The sequence below is a fragment of the Mesocricetus auratus genome, unplaced genomic scaffold (genome assembly GCF_017639785.1).
Source record: "Mesocricetus auratus isolate SY011 unplaced genomic scaffold, BCM_Maur_2.0 Super-Scaffold_100676, whole genome shotgun sequence".
In the NCBI taxonomy this organism is placed as follows: domain Eukaryota; kingdom Metazoa; phylum Chordata; class Mammalia; order Rodentia; family Cricetidae; genus Mesocricetus; species Mesocricetus auratus.
The window spans coordinates 25,995,859-26,013,572 of NW_024429266.1; the positions used below are offsets into that span (position 1 = coordinate 25,995,859).

The 17,714-nt window shown below is 46.8% G+C and overlaps 1 protein-coding gene across 1 annotated transcript in view; it reads left to right on the forward strand.

Annotated features, from left to right (window-relative positions):
- Positions 1–17,132, forward strand: part of Styxl2 (serine/threonine/tyrosine interacting like 2) — a 31,082-nt gene extending 13,950 nt beyond the window's left edge. The window contains exons 3-6 of the mRNA XM_005071396.4: positions 2,187–2,281; positions 6,261–6,492; positions 8,168–8,385; positions 13,943–17,132. Of these exons, the coding sequence (XP_005071453.1) occupies positions 2,187–2,281; positions 6,261–6,492; positions 8,168–8,385; positions 13,943–16,701 (3,304 nt within the window). The 3' untranslated portion in view covers positions 16,702–17,132. The remainder of the gene's footprint in view (positions 1–2,186; positions 2,282–6,260; positions 6,493–8,167; positions 8,386–13,942) is intronic.
- The last annotated feature ends 582 nt before the right edge of the window (positions 17,133–17,714 follow it).

A 17,714-nucleotide genomic window follows, 5' to 3' on the forward strand; every position in this document is an offset into this window, starting at 1 on the left:
ACTGCCTCAAAATTACTGTGTCAGATTAATTAGCCCACTACTTTTTTAAATTCAAAATATCAAAACCTGGACAAAATGTATCCACATTCTTTTCTGTAATGTAACATGCGTGACCTCCACCCCCCCACAGAGTCCCTGCCCCCGTCTGAAACCTCATGAGCAGAGTTTCCATTTCTTTCAGCATTCTATCTTCTGAACTCCAACCAGAGAGGCCCATTAATCTCTCACAGCACTTTAGAGTTTTGTTCGGTCACAGTGCCTATCATAAGCCATTTGCAAAAGCCATATGGTCGGGTTTGATCACAGAAGCAATGCTATTTTATCAGTAACAATTTTCTATATTCCTTACTTTTTGTCACTGTGACAGAATAACTGACGGAACAACTTAGGAGGAAAGGTTTTGTTTTGGCTGATGATTTTGGAGAGATGACAATCTATCATGCCAGAGAGAACATCAGCAGCAGGAGTGCCTCTATCCTTGGTCTCGGGAGCAAGGACAGCTCCTCCATCATAGACCAGGGAACAGAGGGCACTAGACCAGAGCCTGAGAAAGGCACAGCCTTCAAAGCCTACCCCAATGACCTATTTTTATCATGTAGGCCCCACATCCCAAAAGTTCTACGACCTTTCAAAACAGCATCATTAACTAGGGTCCGTATGTCCAAACATGTGACCCTCTGGGGAACATTTAATTTTACACAGTAATCCTGAAACCATATACATTTGAAGATGCACTTTCTGTTCATAAGGAATGCTTGAGGCTAATATAGGAATGACCTCAATGACCCATTGCTATTGGAAAGTCCTCAGGAACTATGGCTGATAATTCCACAATGTGCTTTTCCTTGGGCTGCATAGGCAGATCTGGTCATACTCTGGGTAGCATCACAGGCTACCTTTTGCTTTTAGCAAGGCATTTTCTGCTTCCCTAGCTGTTACTGAGCACATAGTCTCCCAAGGCTATACTCTGGTGTTTCATGTACTTACAAGGCAGGGTTTTTTTTGGCAACCAATTCAATTTCATTCCATTCCAGCTTATCTGAAACTTATCCTATTCAATTCAGCTAGATTCTGCTCAGCTCAACTTTACTCAGCCCAAATCCATCCCTCTATACATATTTTCACAAGAACTTTTGAAAGTACTTTCCTATGTCTACTATTGAGCCTAGGAACCCCACTGGGATTGCCTTCCCTGATGGACTCATTTCACTATTACAACCTACATGGTATCAATGGTATTGTGCTTAGGAGTAGTACTGTCTTGTTGGCATATTCTCTCTACCAATTGGACAATTTTCTTGAGCTCTCTTATCATGTTGCTTCATCTATAAAGCAAGAGTAACAGTTCTCTGTATCTGGTGGGACATTTGTCAGGATTACATTCCCAGAAGGCACTCAGAAATGCTATCCATTAAGTCTCCACACTTTTTAAACCACTCTGTTTCTAAAGGTAAGACTAGATGGGCAAGAAAACCCAGTGTTCACTAATACCTGGAAAACAGAGCTCAACAAGAGTTTGCTCTGCCCTATTCTCTGTGCTCCTCTGTGCTCCTTTTCATACCGCCATTGAATTTCTTTTGAGAAATAACTTTGATAATTACCCACATTACTTTATTGATTCCTTGGACTCTGACCCTTGGTCCTTTGAACTCAGAATCGGGAAGGACCTGTAACTTGAGCACACCTGTGGCATTTCACTTCACCTCATTGTCCATCCGTCTCCTTACGAGCAAGGAAAAGGTGTTGGAGATAGAGGGAACAGTGGCAGCCTGTCCAGCCCACCAATCCTGCAGACCTCCATAGAGGTTCATTCAGTGACATTCTCAACAGTACTGGTGGCAGGGATGGGGTAGTGGTAGTGAACATTAGCACATGTAAGAGAGTGAAGCCTTAGTTTAGTGCCAGCCCTCCAGTCATTGGCATATACTCCTCTTTCTACAGTTCAGGCCACTGCAGCATTTCATGCCAACCCAGACTCAGAGGTGTTAGTTAACTCAGATAGGAATTGGCAGGTACCCAAGCTTCAGAATATATGCCACACAGCATCCTCAAAACATAGTGCGGGCTTCCCTCTCATGTCTCGTTGTTTTCTACACATAGCTAAAGTCAGAACAGGTTCCTACTGTCAGACTACCTTCTTGTACTTGACGCTAGGCTTATTTCCCACATACATCCTTTTCTCTTAGGTACTCAGTGGTCTCAGACGCAGAAACGGAAAGCATTTTCATGGAGCCCATCCACCTCTCCTCAGCTGTGGCTGCCAAACAGATCATCAATGAAGGTAGTATACTGACATCCGGGTGAGCAAAGGGAGGGCTCGCTAGCATCTGAAGACTCTTGCAGGGGGCCCAATGGAAGGGGCAGACATGCTGCCCATCACATTGTGGAGAGCAGATGTGACAGAAGCAGGTTGGCCAAATTCACATCAATAGCTTCAATGGGACAAGGTGGAAATAATCCCATACCATGTGAATGGTTCTCTAGTCCATAGTCCTTGGAGGGAAGCAGTTCCACTCCTACCCCAGAGCTGTCAATTCTGGGTTTTTCTTAACTTCAAGGGCTATGAAGAGGGGTGAGTGTGGAGGGTTTGTCATAGACACAAAACGAAAAGCCCAAGAAATTGATAGGAATAAGAAATTCCAAGAGATGTTCACATTTAGATCTGCATTCATTCTGCTTAAGGATGGTCTTCAAATGATCTTTAAACGCTGATAAAGTGGAGCCAGTGAAATGGCTCAGTGGATAAGGGGGCTCGCTATAAAGGATGGTGATCCTGAGTTTGATCCCCTGATTTCACATGGTAGAAGGAAAGAACCAACGCCTGCAAGTTGTCCTTTGACCTCTATACATGCACCAAGGTGTATGTGCCCCCCCACACAATAAAGTTATTTTAAATGTTTAAATTGATAAGGTAGGTAGGCATGAGGAAAATTAGGAGAAAGTAGGATGGGTAGTGATGTTCATATTTATACTCAAATTTTGAGGCAGATAAACATATTATATTTCACTCAAGGACACCCATCCTGATTGAAGAGTATTAGTTTTCCCCCCTGGGAAGTTTGGACCAATCCTCTTTCACAACTGTACCCTTTCCTATTCTCCTATGGCCTCTCCAGGTGGTCTGCCTCACTTCTGAGGGAGTCATTACTAGTGACAGAGGGTTCAGGTAGTTGGAATCTGAACTCATTTAGAATTTGAGTTTCCTGACATTTTGTCAGAAAGGCCCTGGGTCCTGGCTTGAGACAGGCTCAAGATATCATACTTCCCACCCTCCCGGAAGTGAGGAGGTGAGAACCACAGGGAGATGAGAGCCTTGGGCAGATGATGAGAACTGTGTTCAGATGATGAGAACTGTGTTCAGATGATGAGAACTGTGTGCAGATGAGAACTGTGTTCAGATGATGAGAACTGTGTGCAGATGATGAGAACTGTGTGCAGATGATGAGAACTGTGTGCAGATGATGAGAACTGTGTTCAGATGAGAACTGTGTTCAGATGATGAGAACTGTGTGCAGATGATGAGAACTGTGTGCAGATGAGAACTGTGTTCAGATGAGAACTGTGTTCAGATGATGAGAACTGTGTGCAGATGAGAACTGTGTGCAGATGGTGAGAACTGTGTGCAGATGATGAGAACTGTGTTCAGATGAGAACTCTGTTCAGATGAGAACTGTGTTCAGATGATGAGAACTGTGTTCAGATGATGAGAACTGTGTGCAGATGAGAACTGTGTGCAGATGAGAACTGTGTTCAGATGATGAGAACTGTGTTCAGATGAGAACTGTGTTCAGATGAGAACTGTGTTCAGATGATGAGAACTGTGTTCAGATGATGAGAACTGTGTTCAGATGATGAGAACTGTGTTCAGATGATGAGAACTGTGTTCAGATGATGAGAACTGTGTGCAGATGAGAACTGTGTTCAGATGATGAGAACTGTGTTCAGATGAGAACTGTGTTCAGATGAGAACTGTGTTCAGATGAGAACTGTGTTCAGATGATGAGAACTGTGTTCAGATGATGAGAACTGTGTTCAGATGATGAGAACTGTGTTCAGATGATGAGAACTGTGTGCAGATGAGAACTGTGTTCAGATGAGAACTGTGTTCAGATGAGAACTGTGTTCAGATGATGAGAACTGTGTTCAGATGATGAGAACTGTGTGCAGATGAGAACTGTGTGCAGATGAGAACTGTGTTCAGATGATGAGAACTGTGTTCAGATGATGAGAACTGTGTTCAGATGATGAGAACTGTGTGCAGATGATAACTGTGTGCAGATGAGAACTCTGTTCAGATGAGAACTGTGTTCAGATGATGAGAACTGTGTTCAGATGATGAGAACTGTGTTCAGATGATGAGAACTGTGTTCAGATAATGAGAACTGTGTGCAGATGATGAGAACTGTGTTCAGATGATGAGAACTGTGTTCAGATGATGAGAACTGTGTTCAGATGAGAACTGTGTTCAGATGATGAGAACTGTGTTCAGATGATGAGAACTGTGTTCAGATGATGAGAACTGTGTGGAGATGATGAGAACTGTGTGCAGATGATGAGAACTGTGTGCAGATGATGAGAACTGTGTTCAGATGATGAGAACTGTGTTCAGATGATGAGAACTGTGTTCAGATGAGAACTGTGTGCAGATGAGAACTGTGTGCAGATGATGAGAACTGTGTGCAGATGATGAGAACTGTGTGCAGATGAGAACTGTGTTCAGATGAGAACTGTGTGCAGATGATGAGAACTGTGTTCAGATGATGAGAACTGTGTGCAGATGATGAGAACTGTGTGCAGATGAGAACTCTGTTCAGATGAGAACTCTGTTCAGATGAGAACTCTGTTCAGATGAGAACTGTGTTCAGATGAGAACTGTGTGCAGATGATGAGAACTGTGTTCAGATGATGAGAACTGTGTTCAGATGAGAACTGTGTTCAGATGAGAACTGTGTGCAGATGATGAGAACTGTGTGCAGATGAGAACTGTGTGCAGATGATGAGAACTGTGTGCAGATGAGAACTGTGTTCAGATGAGAACTGTGTGCAGATGAGAATTGTGTTCAGATGAGAACTGTGTGCAGATGATGAGAACTGTGTTCAGATGATGAGAACTGTGTGCAGATGATGAGAACTGTGTGCAGATGAGAACTCTGTTCAGATGAGAACTCTGTTCAGATGAGAACTCTGTTCAGATGAGAACTGTGTTCAGATGAGAACTGTGTTCAGATGAGAACTGTGTTCAGATGAGAACTGTGTTCAGATGAGAACTGTGTTCAGATGATGAGAACTGTGTTCAGATGAGAACTGTGTTCAGATGAGAACTGTGTGCAGATGATGAGAACTGTGTGCAGATGAGAACTGTGTGCAGATGAGAATTGTGTTCAGATGAGAACTGTGTGCAGATGATGAGAACTGTGTTCAGATGATGAGAACTGTGTGCAGATGATGAGAACTGTGTGCAGATGAGAACTCTGTTCAGATGAGAACTCTGTTCAGATGAGAACTCTGTTCAGATGAGAACTGTGTTCAGATGAGAACTGTGTTCAGATGAGAACTGTGTTCAGATGAGAACTGTGTTCAGATGAGAACTGTGTTCAGATGATGAGAACTGTGTTCAGATGAGAACTGTGTTCAGATGAGAACTGTGTGCAGATGATGAGAACTGTGTGCAGATGAGAACTGTGTGCAGATGAGAACTGTGTTCAGATGATGAGAACTGTGTGCAGATGAGAACCACGGGCCCTTGGGCTTCAGTGCAAGGAAGCCAATAGTGAATGGAACAAATAAGCAAATTAAATGTTTCTCAGAAGGTAGTGTCTCATAACTGACTCATGAAAGTGTAAATTTTCCCAGGAGTATTTGTATTCCAGGTGTGACAGGGAGGACTATGTAAGGAAGGAGCGTCAGTCATCCCTTCATTTAGTAAGTGCTCATGGCCATCCATGTTGTCCTGGGCACTGTGGGAGTTAAAGGCACGAATCAGACATACTCTGAGCTAAACCCCTAGGTCTAAAAAGTTGTCAGTCAGCTTTACAGACAGAGAAGTGAACAGCAGAAACCAGTTTGATTCCCCTCCCCCACGCCTACCTGTAGTAGATCTTGATCATAAGTCTAGATCAATACCACGGTCCTCCTGAGTCCTAAGTAAACCCTTCCTGGCAGGCCCTCCTGGTATTCTGTCTGTGCCCAGACTCTCCCAATGGGCAGAAAAGCTGTGATGTTCCTAACTCTTTCATACAAATGCCATGTGTCCCCTCTAGAACTCAAGCCTCGGGGTCTCAGGACAGACACCGAGTGTCCAGGCATGCTGGAATCTGCCGAGCAGCTGCTGGTGGAAGACCTGTACAACCGCGTCAGGGAGAAGATGGATGACAAAAGCTTGTTCAACACCCCCTGTGTGCTGGACCTGCAGCGGGCACTGACCCAGGACCGTCAAGAGGCCCCTCGGAACGAGGTGGATGAGGTCTGGCCCAACGTCTTCATAGCTGAGAAGTGAGTGTGACTGCGGAGAGGCCTCTGTCCTTCTCTGGTCAGTCCCCGAGATGAGATTCCTCTAACTCAACAAAGGCCCCCAGAGTTCCTTCCATCAGATGGTGCCTGCCTGACCGCTTACCCAGGTCTGACACTGGAGAGAGTCTCCTCACACCCTGCACAGAGTTCCCCAGACCAGATGACCACATCCTCCTCCTGCCCACCAGCACAGCCTTGCCCTCCAGGTGTCTTCCTGAGACAGGCGTCTGCCAACTCCATCATCTCCACTGCCCCGCCTCATCTCTAGTAACCAGACAAGAAAACACCAGGAGCTACTGATAGTGCATGTCTAACAATGTATGGAAATATATGCGATATAGGAAAAGAATAGTGTATACTATATACATACATACACACACCTACACACTCTCATAAGCCTCAGATTAGAAAGAAATGGGACAGAATGCTAATAGTACCTGAGAAGTGCTTTTACTCTCTTCTTTGGCTTTCTTTTAAAATATGCTTGTCCCCCAGATGTTGTTTTTATAATCAGAAAACTCAGTTTCAAGTTAATCAGTAGTTTCTGGAGTAAAAACATAAACAGCTCCCGCAGCCCACCTCTTCAAGGTCTTTTGAGTGCATAATTGGCACCAGCAGGCTAATTTGTGAAACTAATTTTTGCTGATTCATTGGCTACTTAATGAGATATCTTCCCAATGCAATTACCCATAGAGTCAGAATTGAAGGACAGAGGTTAGGGCCCTGGAGCAGGCAGTGTGGAAAGAGCTTTGGACACTGGGTCTTATACTCCATAAATGAGTGATCATTTGCCCAGAAACGAATTCCCAGATCATCAAGTCCTAAGTGACCTTTAACTAGATGTGCAGGTCCAGAAGCACTTATTCCGTGGTCACTAGACATCTCCAGATTTCCCCAGCTAAAGGCCTCTGCAGTTCTTTGAGCAAAGCTGTCCTCAGGGGCTCTTCAAATTGGGCTCCATTTACTCAGTTACACAAGGAAGAGCCCTGAACACTACGTTTGTTAGGTCTTTTTCTCCTTTCAAGCCTTGAGTAAAAGCTCTTGAATTCATTTTATAATCCTCAAACAGGAACAAAACTGCCCTTCCTACTCCTTTGGTTTATGATTAGGATAAAGTAAAATGATGTGTGTGAGGGGATCTGGAAGAATACAGCATGGGATGCCAGAGTACAAGACTTCTAATTTTACTTATGTACTATTTGAAAAACTATTTTGTATGCATATTTTGCCTGCATGAACATCTATGCAGGCCTGAGGCCAGCAGAGGGTTTTGGATATCCTGGGACTGGAGTTAGAGATGGTTGTTAGCCTGGGAATAGAGTCCTCTAGAAGAGCAGCTAGTGATCTTAACCACTGAACCATCTCTCTGGGTCCCTAATTTTACTTTTGATGCCACCTTTATTCTTCGGTGCATGTACATTTCCAATATATATTGGTCTTATCCTCCTTCCCTCCTGCTTCCTTGCCCAATGCCCTGTCTCTTCTCTGTCTTGCTGTAGTCCAAATCATTGGCTTCTCTTTATTAAAGCATTAGCAGTGAGCCCCAGACTGCAAGGGGCAGGGGAGGGAGCCCTAGCCCAGCCATAAACTCCCCATCACACTGGCAGTATGTTTTCTAGTTCTGACTCTGGCAACCATGCCCTGCCTCTTGCCCCAGGAGCGTGGCTGTGAACAAGGGGCGACTCAAAAGGCTGGGTATCACACACATCCTGAACGCTGCACACGGCACAGGCGTTTACACGGGCTCTGAATTCTACACCGGCCTGGAGATCCAGTACCTGGGGTTGGAGGTGGATGACTTCCCAGAGGTGGACATCTCCCAGCATTTCCGGAAGGCAGCTGAGTTCCTTGATGAAGCACTGCTGACTTACAGAGGTGAGGGGGTCCTGCAGGTTCCCGGCTGTTGTTGGAAATCCTGGTGGAGAGGCCAGGTGGGGAATGTTATGAAACCTCCTGACTGCCTGGAGGAAATCTTCACGTGGTGGTTTTCTCTGAGAAAGAAAAGAATGATCATTCATCTGGGGGGCAGGTATTAAGGGCCAAGCACGGTGTAAGCTCTGTTCTAGCACTGTTACCAGGTGTAGCAGATATTACACCAGGCAGTGAGGGGAAGGAAAACTAAAGGAAGGAGGGAGGGGAGGGGGTATGGTAAATGCAAGGCAGAAACTAAGTAGGATGGGACACTGGAGTGGCAGGCTAGCTCCCTGAGGGTGCTGGGGAAGACTTTACTAAGGACAGGACATTTAAGCTCCTCAGGGAAGCGGAGCTAGCTGGGAGGAGAAAAGGAGGGCATTCTTCGCTACAGGAACGCTGCTGTAAAAACCCCAAGTTTGATGTGTTCAGGAATCAAAAGACTGGGCTGGATTAGCACAGTACATGAGGGCTGCGTCAGGGACAGCAACAATGGACCAGTGAGAGTGCCCATAGGATGAGGGGACTTTGAGGGGATTGATCACCTAGAAGTCACTCCCTCTGCCTTGGAGGATGGTCAAGTAGGGGGCAATGGAGCAGGACTAGGGCTGCTGTGTGAGGCATTGTGAGCATAAACTAGAGTCTGTAGGAGTGCCCAGGGCTCTGCACACTTCACCTGACAGGCTTGTGTCCCTGCAAGGACTACAGCCTGGCAATAAGAGTACAGGATTTGCTGTCGGAGGCCTGGCCTGGAGTCCATGATTAGCTAGCTTTATGCATGAACTATTTTCCTTCCACCAGGAAGCAGAGTGTCCTTATGTTTAACTAATGCTACTGTTGCTGTGAGAAATAAAAACTTAGAAACAAGCTTATGTGTAGCACACTGCCTGAACCATGACAAGTGTTTTAAAAGTCACTGCCATCGTCATAAGAAATAATAGTGATTCCTGAAAATGGTATTGGCTGCCACTACCCATGACCAGGATTGTTAGCTTCTAATGGAAAATACTCACCCACACAGAATATGTGTATGTGTGTAAATTTTATTACACACACACACACACACACACAGTTCTCTCTTTTTTTTTTTAATCCTAGGATTTTTGTTTTAGAGGCTATGTGTCACTCTGTATCAGTGCAAAGCTAAGCATTAGCACTGCTTTGGCCAGTGGTTCTCAACCTTCCTAACACTGTGACCCTTTAATATAGTCCTTCATGCTGTAGTGGCCCCCAACCATAAAGTTATTTCATTGCTACTCCATAACTATAATTTTCTATGGTTATGAATTGTCATGTAAATATCTGAAATGCAGGATATCTGATAGGCAATCCCTAGATGAGTCATGACTTACAGGTTGAAAACAGTTGACTTAGGCTAAACCTTTGGCCATTGCTCCCCAGCCCCCACCTTGCCAGGCCTCTGGCATTGAATCACCACCTCCTACAGGTACAGGCAGCAGAACTGTGTAGAGGTGGTGGCTGCTGCCTTAAGGCAGGTCCCACTCAGAGGCAGAGAAGTAAATATCAGAATTCCCCCAGAGCCTTTCTTTACCCGAGGATACAATAGAGGAAGGAACTCGAGCACTCGTCATAGTGACCCCATGGTGGGATGTTGCTGTTCACATTTTACAGACTGGGAAGATGAGGCTCCTTCACAGGTCCTCTGACTTTGCCTCTATGTAATAATAAAGTTCTCTTAGCCCAAGGTCATACCAAATGTGTGTAGTCCCAACACATGGGAGGCTGAGGATGAAGGACGGTCATGACTTCCAAGCCAACCTTAGCAAGGATCAAGTCAGACACCATTACATACCAAGACCCCGTCTCCAGAAATAATAAATACAACGCACACACACAGTGGTGGGAGGTGTGGATTTTGCTAGTAAGTTCAAAACCAGCTCCAACTCACTATGCTGCAGTTAAGCTGTCAAGAGGTACAGGAAGGAATCTCAAGACAGGATCCCAACACGGCCTGAGGAAGCCACTAGACATTCTCAGGACTCCTGGTTTCTGTTTTCTTTATCCCTCTATGTTAGACAGGAAGGCTGCCGTTAGATAGTCATCTGCTTCAATCCCATTTCCAAACTCCCTGGAGAGCTGGCCTGGCAGATTCTTGTCCTTCATTTACTGTGAGTTCCATCAACAACAGCATCTGGGATGGCTTCTGGGAAAGTACTTATTTCTTTAGGGTATGGAGAGGTATGTTCTGAAGGAAGGGGGAATTATGGGTTGGGAGGACACAGTGCGAATCCACGGCTTAAAAAAGAAAAAAGCTCACTGAGGGGCTGAAAAGGTGTAGACGCTGTCATGCTCGAGCCTTGTGCAGCCTCCAGTAGCTTTCTCTAAGCTTTGAAGCAGGGCCCTCATCCAGATGGTTCTTCCACCCCCCAATCGGCCCAGTTGCTAAACAAAGTGATGGCTGTGTACATTGGCCGCCTTCCTGGAGCCATTTTATTGATAGAAAGTTCTCATCCTGTCAGTGGTGGCAGGGACAGAGGCACAGCTCCACACGGTTACCCACATCACCCTGAGGACTTCCCTTAATCTTCTGGCGCTCTCCGCTAAGGTAAAACTGGGTCCTTTAACAAAAGAGTTTCAGGATGGGCCATTATGAAGCAGAGTTGGTATTTATTAAAAGACATTTTAAACACATTTCAAAACAGGGGTTGATAGAAAGAGGGGAGCTTGAGAAGAAAGTGAGGCACCCCTGAGAGCACTGGCATTGACCACTCTGACAGAGTAGCACTTGGCTGCCTTTACAATAGCCAAGCATGCTGTTCTGGTAGGGTTCTGAAGCTATTATCTTTAAAGGGTTACTAACCTAAATGAGATCACAGGGTGGTTCCCTAAGGGCAGCCAGCAGGATTACAGTTGATAATATAAAAGTCTAGATCCCAGGGATGCAGGAAGTTAAGTGTCTTCACTATAAACAAAGTGAACAGATTTGTTTGAGACCCCCAGAAAATGTCCGGGAGAAGAATGAAGCCTATTCCAGATCATATACATTCAGCTTTTAAACCTAGGTCATTGCTATTTTAACAGAAAATGTCCACATATATGAAGGTTATGTGTGTAACCTTCACAGCACTGGTAACGGTGCTGGAACTCTTGATCGCCACTGGCAAGAGGCTTCAACCAGGGCTCATTTCTGTTCCCATGTCCCCACAATTTTCCCCATCTTTCTATCTTGCCTTAATACCATAGTTTTACTCCATTATATATGTTGCTCCCTGGAGTTGTGCTCAGTGCCTCTTCCCTGGTGCTCTGGATCAAACTCAGGTCCTCCCAAATGGTAGGCAAGCTCCATTCCCTGAGTGTTCCCTTTCCCTGGGCCTGGCACTTAACAGAGAAAAGAGAACAATCCTGTTCTTGCTTTGGGTGAAGTGAGTAGAAGCCCCCAAAGCCCAACTCGGGCTCCTCTCCTTGTCCTTCGGGCTGCTTCCTTGAGAGGAATTCCAGGAGACAAGAACACAACATAGGAAGACTTGTCCCCATTCTAAACCTGCTTTAGGCCAGAATGAGTCTAAACAGGGCTTGAGGCCCTTATGAGGAAGACTAGGCAGTAAAGTCCTGAAAGTGAGCTGGCCTGTCAAGGGGCAAGTGTGGGATCTTGATACTAACAGCAGGAGGTTGTGACCTGGCTGTGTGGTTAAGGAAAGGCCTGTGGTGAGGCTCAGGTGGGGTAGGACTTCCTGAAATGGGAAGTCGAGGCCTTTATCATTTTTGATTCTGCTCACTTACCACCCTCTAGTGGCTGCTGACTGGTGGCAATAGCAGCATTGCGAGGCCTTGGGTCCCTTCCAGTCCCAGTCTCTGACCTCCCCGGTGACAAAGACATGGCCTTACTGAGGCAAAGACATAATAGCAGAAGAATCATCCCCTATTCATATTATCAGATAGGACTCCTGCCGATTTAGCAAACATCTCCAAAGGCTGTTGGCAAATAGATTGATGACAGCCAGGAAGAAGGTCTCCAGGGGTCTCAGGCTGCATTTTAAACAGCCATTAGAACAAAGGTACTGACAGAGTGTCTGTCACATTTATGAAAGATGCAAAGCAGAAGGGGAGGACAGGGACAGCGAGGCTGCTGAATGATACAGTTGAGCCTTTCAGGAGAGTCTATAGGCTGGAAGGACAGACTGCATAGACCAAAAGTATCAGCAGGGATTTGTAGTGCTGTCTTTATACTTAAAACATACTAGAAGATGAGAGACATGGCCTAGGAGCAGGTGGGTTTTTTTGTTTGTTTGTTTGTTTGTTTACTTTATAGATTCCAGTTGATATAGAAGAATTTAAGATCATTGCTTGACCTGTCTGTCCAGATTGCATTCAATGTCATAGTTGAGTCGGTTTGAGTGCCCATCCTAGGGCTTCCTGACCTGAAAATTAATCCCCATCTTTTGAGATAATAAGAGGATAGAAACTTGATCCAACTGTAGTATTTGGAAATGCAGCCTTTATGAGATGCTGAAGGTTAGTTAAGGAGATCAGGGTGGAGCCCTCATGATGCAATCCTGGTAGGTGTCTAAGAGGCAGACATGAGGACACACTCAAGCACGCACACACATCCACACTTCCCGTCCTTTACCCTGTGGTGTTCTACACTGCCTCATGACTCCACCAGCAGGAGGGCTGTCATTAGATACAGCCTCTAGACCACGCACCTTCAGAATCACAAGCAAAATTTCTCCACAAAGTAACCTGCCTCGGGTATTTCATTATAATAGTAAAAAGTGATTAGTACAGATGTCCTGAGTGAAGGCTAGGTGTCCGGAACAAGTGATGTGGGGACCTACCTACTCTATGTGAGTTGCCCAACCCAGAAATATCTCGTCCTATTCGGGAAACAAACTCATCATTAAAAAAACAGTAAAACTAATAAGTTCAATGTTTTGATTTAATGTTTGGAGGAGAGTGTCTATAATCAAGGGAGAAACGCTTAAAAGACTCATATTAGCCAGGAAGAAGCGCAATGTATAGGCCTTTTTACAAAGGGTCTGGTTCATACAAATGGGTTTGTTGTTGACTCCAGAAAATCAGTGTAGAAGCACTGGATACCTATTGCTGTAAGTTATAATGGAAGAATTTTCCAAAAATCAGATGGTCCACTGTGGAGGGAGGGGTGTGTGCCTGTAGATCTGTGAGCCAATGTTTTCCCATTGCTGTTAGCATCCTGCAGAGGCCAGATGGTGGCAATGTAGCATTCCAGGTACTATAAAGAGAAGTTTCCAGTTTTTTTGCCCCTGTCTTCTGCCCCCTAACTTCTTTAACTTTTTCTCTCTCAGATGAGGAAGAGTTTGGGGGAGAAAGTAGAAATGGACCCCAGTGTTTCAGAAGTGACAACAGTGGGGACGCTCTGTCTGGTGTCCGTGGGACAAGAGCCTGTGTGACTCGAGCGTGATTGAACGCCAGAGTCAAAGCAAACACGCAAAGTTTAACACATCAAAATAACACAGTAGAGAAACTGCATGAGGGAGCCATGCGATCATGCCATTGTCTCTTGTGCTCACTTTACTTGTAGGGAAGGTCCTGGTCAGCAGTGAGATGGGGATCAGCCGGTCAGCAGTGTTGGTGGTCGCCTACCTGATGATCTTCCACAGCATGGCCATCCTGGAGGCCTTGATGACTGTGAGGAGAAAGCGGCCTATCTACCCCAATGACGGCTTCCTGAAACAGCTGCGGGAACTCAACGAGAAATTGATGGAGGAGAGGGAAGAGGAGGATGACGAGGAGGAGTCTGAGGAGGATTCCGGGAGCACTCTGGGGGCTAGAGTAAATTCATTGATGGTGGAAGAAGAAGATGATGTCACCAGTCACCTGAGTGGCTCCTCCTTGGGGAAGGCCAGCCAGGTCTCTAAGCCAGTCACCCTCATTGATGAAGAGGAAGAGGAGAAGCTGTATGAGGAGTGGAGGAAAGGGCAGGGCCTCCCCAAGGGCGAGGCTGTTCGAGATAGAAAGGACAGTTTCTCTGCCTCCTCTGCCCAGGATGGGGAGCACTACGAGGATGAGTGTGTGGAAAGGATAATCCAGGACTGGCAGAGCCGAAATGAGAGGTACCAAGCCAAAGGGCATCGTCAGTGGAGTCGGGAGGAAGAAGAGGAAGAAGAGGGCTCCTTTGCCGGCAGAAGACGCAGGCACACCCTGAGCGAGAGCAGCGTTTCGGAGAGTGTGAGCAGCCATGACATCCGGATCCTGAGGCAGCAACTGGAGAAGAGCAGTCAAAGCCGCAGTGCAAGACGCTGCTCCGACTCTGAGTCCACAGAGAGTACCTGGGACATGTGGAACGAGAGGCTGCTGGAGATTGAGAAGGAGGCTGCCCGGAAGTACCACTCTAAGAGCAAGAGGGAGGAGAAGGATGCCGCGGATTCAGAGGCAGGGGGCAGGGTCCGAGAGGATGATGAGGAGAGCGTGTTGTCCGAGGCCAGCTCCTTCTACAACTTCTGCAGCAGGAACAAGGACAAGCTCACCGCCCTGGAGAGGTGGAAGGTTAAGAGAATCCAATTTGGATTTCACAAGAAAGACTCAGAGGTGGGGGATGGAAACGGCGAGCGTGGCGCTGAAGAGGCAGCCAGGGAGAAGGACCTCTCTGATGTCAACCTGACAGCCTACCAGGCCTGGAAGTTGAAGCACCAGAAAAAGGTAGGCAGTGAGAACAAGGAGGAGGTGCTGGAGATGAGCAAGGGCGAGGATGTAGCGTTGGCCAAGAAGAGGCAACGGAGACTGGAGTTACTGGAGAGAAGCAGGCAGACCCTGGAAGAGAGCCAGTCCATGGGAAGCTGGGAGGCAGACAGCGCAACTAGCAGGAGCATCCCCCTGTCTGCATTCTGGTCTGCAGCCCCCTCAGTCAGTGCAGATGGGGACACGGCATCGGTACTCAGCACCCAGAGCCATCATTCTTCCCTGTCTCAGCCTGCAAGCAACATGCCAACAACACCCTTGCCTAACCTGCCAGTAGGGCCTGGAGACACCATTTCCATTGCCAGTATCCAAAACTGGATTGCCAATGTAGTCAGTGAAACCCTTGCCCAGAAGCAAAATGAAATGCTCTTGTTGTCCCGCTCGCCGTCTGTTGCAAGCATGAAGGCAGCACCAGCCGCCAGCTGCCTGGGAGATGACCAGGTCTCCATGCTCGGCTCCTCCCTGAGTGGCTGTTTACCACCTCAGAGCCAGGTGAGACCCAGCTCCGATGCGCAGTCTGTGTTATCCTCCACCAGCTCACTGACCTCCAGGGCTGAAGGCAGTGGGGATAAAGTGAGGGGGACCAGCAAGCCCATCTATAGCCTCTTTGCTGACAATGTGGACCTGAAAGAGCTCGGCCGGAAGGAGAAAGAGATGCAAATAGAGCTGCAGGAGAAGATGTCTGAGTATAAAATGGAGAAGCTGGCCTCAGACAACAAGCGTAGCTCTCTCTTCAAGAAGAAGAAGGCCAAGGATGATGGAAACAGCGGCGTGGGTGACAAAGATGAAGACACAGACAGTGCCATCGGAAGTTTCCGGTATTCCTCCCGTAGTAATTCCCAGAAGCCAGAGACAGACACCTCGTCCTCCCTGGTCATCTCTGATCACTATAGAAACGGCCACAGAGCTGGCAACGAGATGGATAGCACTATTAATACGTGGCTGAGCGGCCTCAGGACAGAAGAAAAGTCTCCTCCCCAAAGTGATTGGTCTGGAAGCACCAGGGGGAGGTATACCAGGTCTTCCCTGCTCCAGGAAACCGAGTCTAAATCATGCAGTTACAAGTTCTCCAAATCCCGGTCAGAGGAACAGGACACCTCCTTCCACGAAGCGGACGGCAGCCCTAGGAGAAGCACCTCGCGGTTCTCATCTTCCACCACCAAAGAGGGCAGAGAGATGCACAAGTTCTCCAGGTCCACATTCAGCGAGACAGCGAGCTCCCGCGAGGAGAGCCCAGAGCCCTATTTCTTCCGCCACACCCCTGAACCCTCCGACGGGGAAGAGTCCCCAGGGCCAAGGCGCCCAAACTGGACCAGGCCCAGGGACTGGGAAGACGTGGAAGAGTCATCTAAGTCAGACTTCGCTGAATTTGGGGCCAAGAGGAAATTTACCCAGAGCTTCATGAGGTCGGAAGAGGAGGGAGAGAAGGAGAGGACGGAAAGTAGAGAGGAGGGGAGGTTTGCATCTGGGCGGCAGTCCCAGTTTCGGAGAAGCACAAACCGGCAAGAGGAAGAAGAAATGGACGATGAAGCCATCATTGCTGCTTGGAGACGGCGACAAGAAGAAACCAGAACTAAACTGCAGAGGAGGAGGGAGGACTGAGCTGAATAAGGCCCACACTGGAGCCATTGGGAACATAGGGAGAAGCTGTTCAACTTAACATGGGGCTTGGGAACACCTCACCACTGCCTGCCAAAGATTGAGCAGATCTTCCAGGTATGCAAAACTACAAGTGCAGTAGCAAGGAGAAGAGAGAAGAGAGAAGAGCCATCCATGTGAGGCCCCAATTCTGGACCAGCTGACACTTTCTGTCACCAGTGTCCATTGCAGAGCAGAGAAGCAAGTCTAAGCGAGTCTGGAAAGCCAGCAAGGAAGACTGTGCTTTCAGGCCGAGGTTCTATCTGTAGAGATTTTGTAAGGAGACCCAGGTAATCTACTCTGTAGCAGGTCTGACCCCTCCCTGCAATGTTCAACTGTAGTGGTTTTTTTTTTTTCAACGTTCTGGGTTTGCATTAAACTGGTATGTTATCAAATAGGCCTTCTTTCTAGTCATTTCTAACTCTGGTTGTTAGGGGAACCTCATTTGAATAGACACAACTGAGCTTTCATGATCCAGCCACACCTGTATGCTGCTGTGTTCCATGGAAGTTGTGGTTTCAAACAACACCACGGTCATCTAGTTACTAAGGAGAATGATTAAGGATTTAGACTATCATACAGCCAGTCAGAGGCCATCCTAGAAAACCTTTGGGAGAAACAGAAGAAAGCAAGGAAATGGAGAATGAGTTTGCTCATATGAGGTAGAGAGAGGATCTGCTTAGAATAGGAATCAAACAAGCATGGATGAAAGACAAAAAGATGCTCAATTCAAAGTGATGAGGACATGTTGTTGTTGTTTAATGAAAGTTAATGGCCATTCTTGCTTTTAATTTACTGAAGGGTCACTTAGTAGTGCAGTGGATAACTACTTTATCCTTCCTTGAACTGTGCATGTGCTAGGTTGTGAGAATTGTTTACCCTTTCCCCCAAAGCCCTTGTGTCTCTGAAACACAGCCTGAAGCGGGTGTTGGTGGCGCACACCTTTAATCCCAGCACTCAGGAGGCAAAGACAGGCA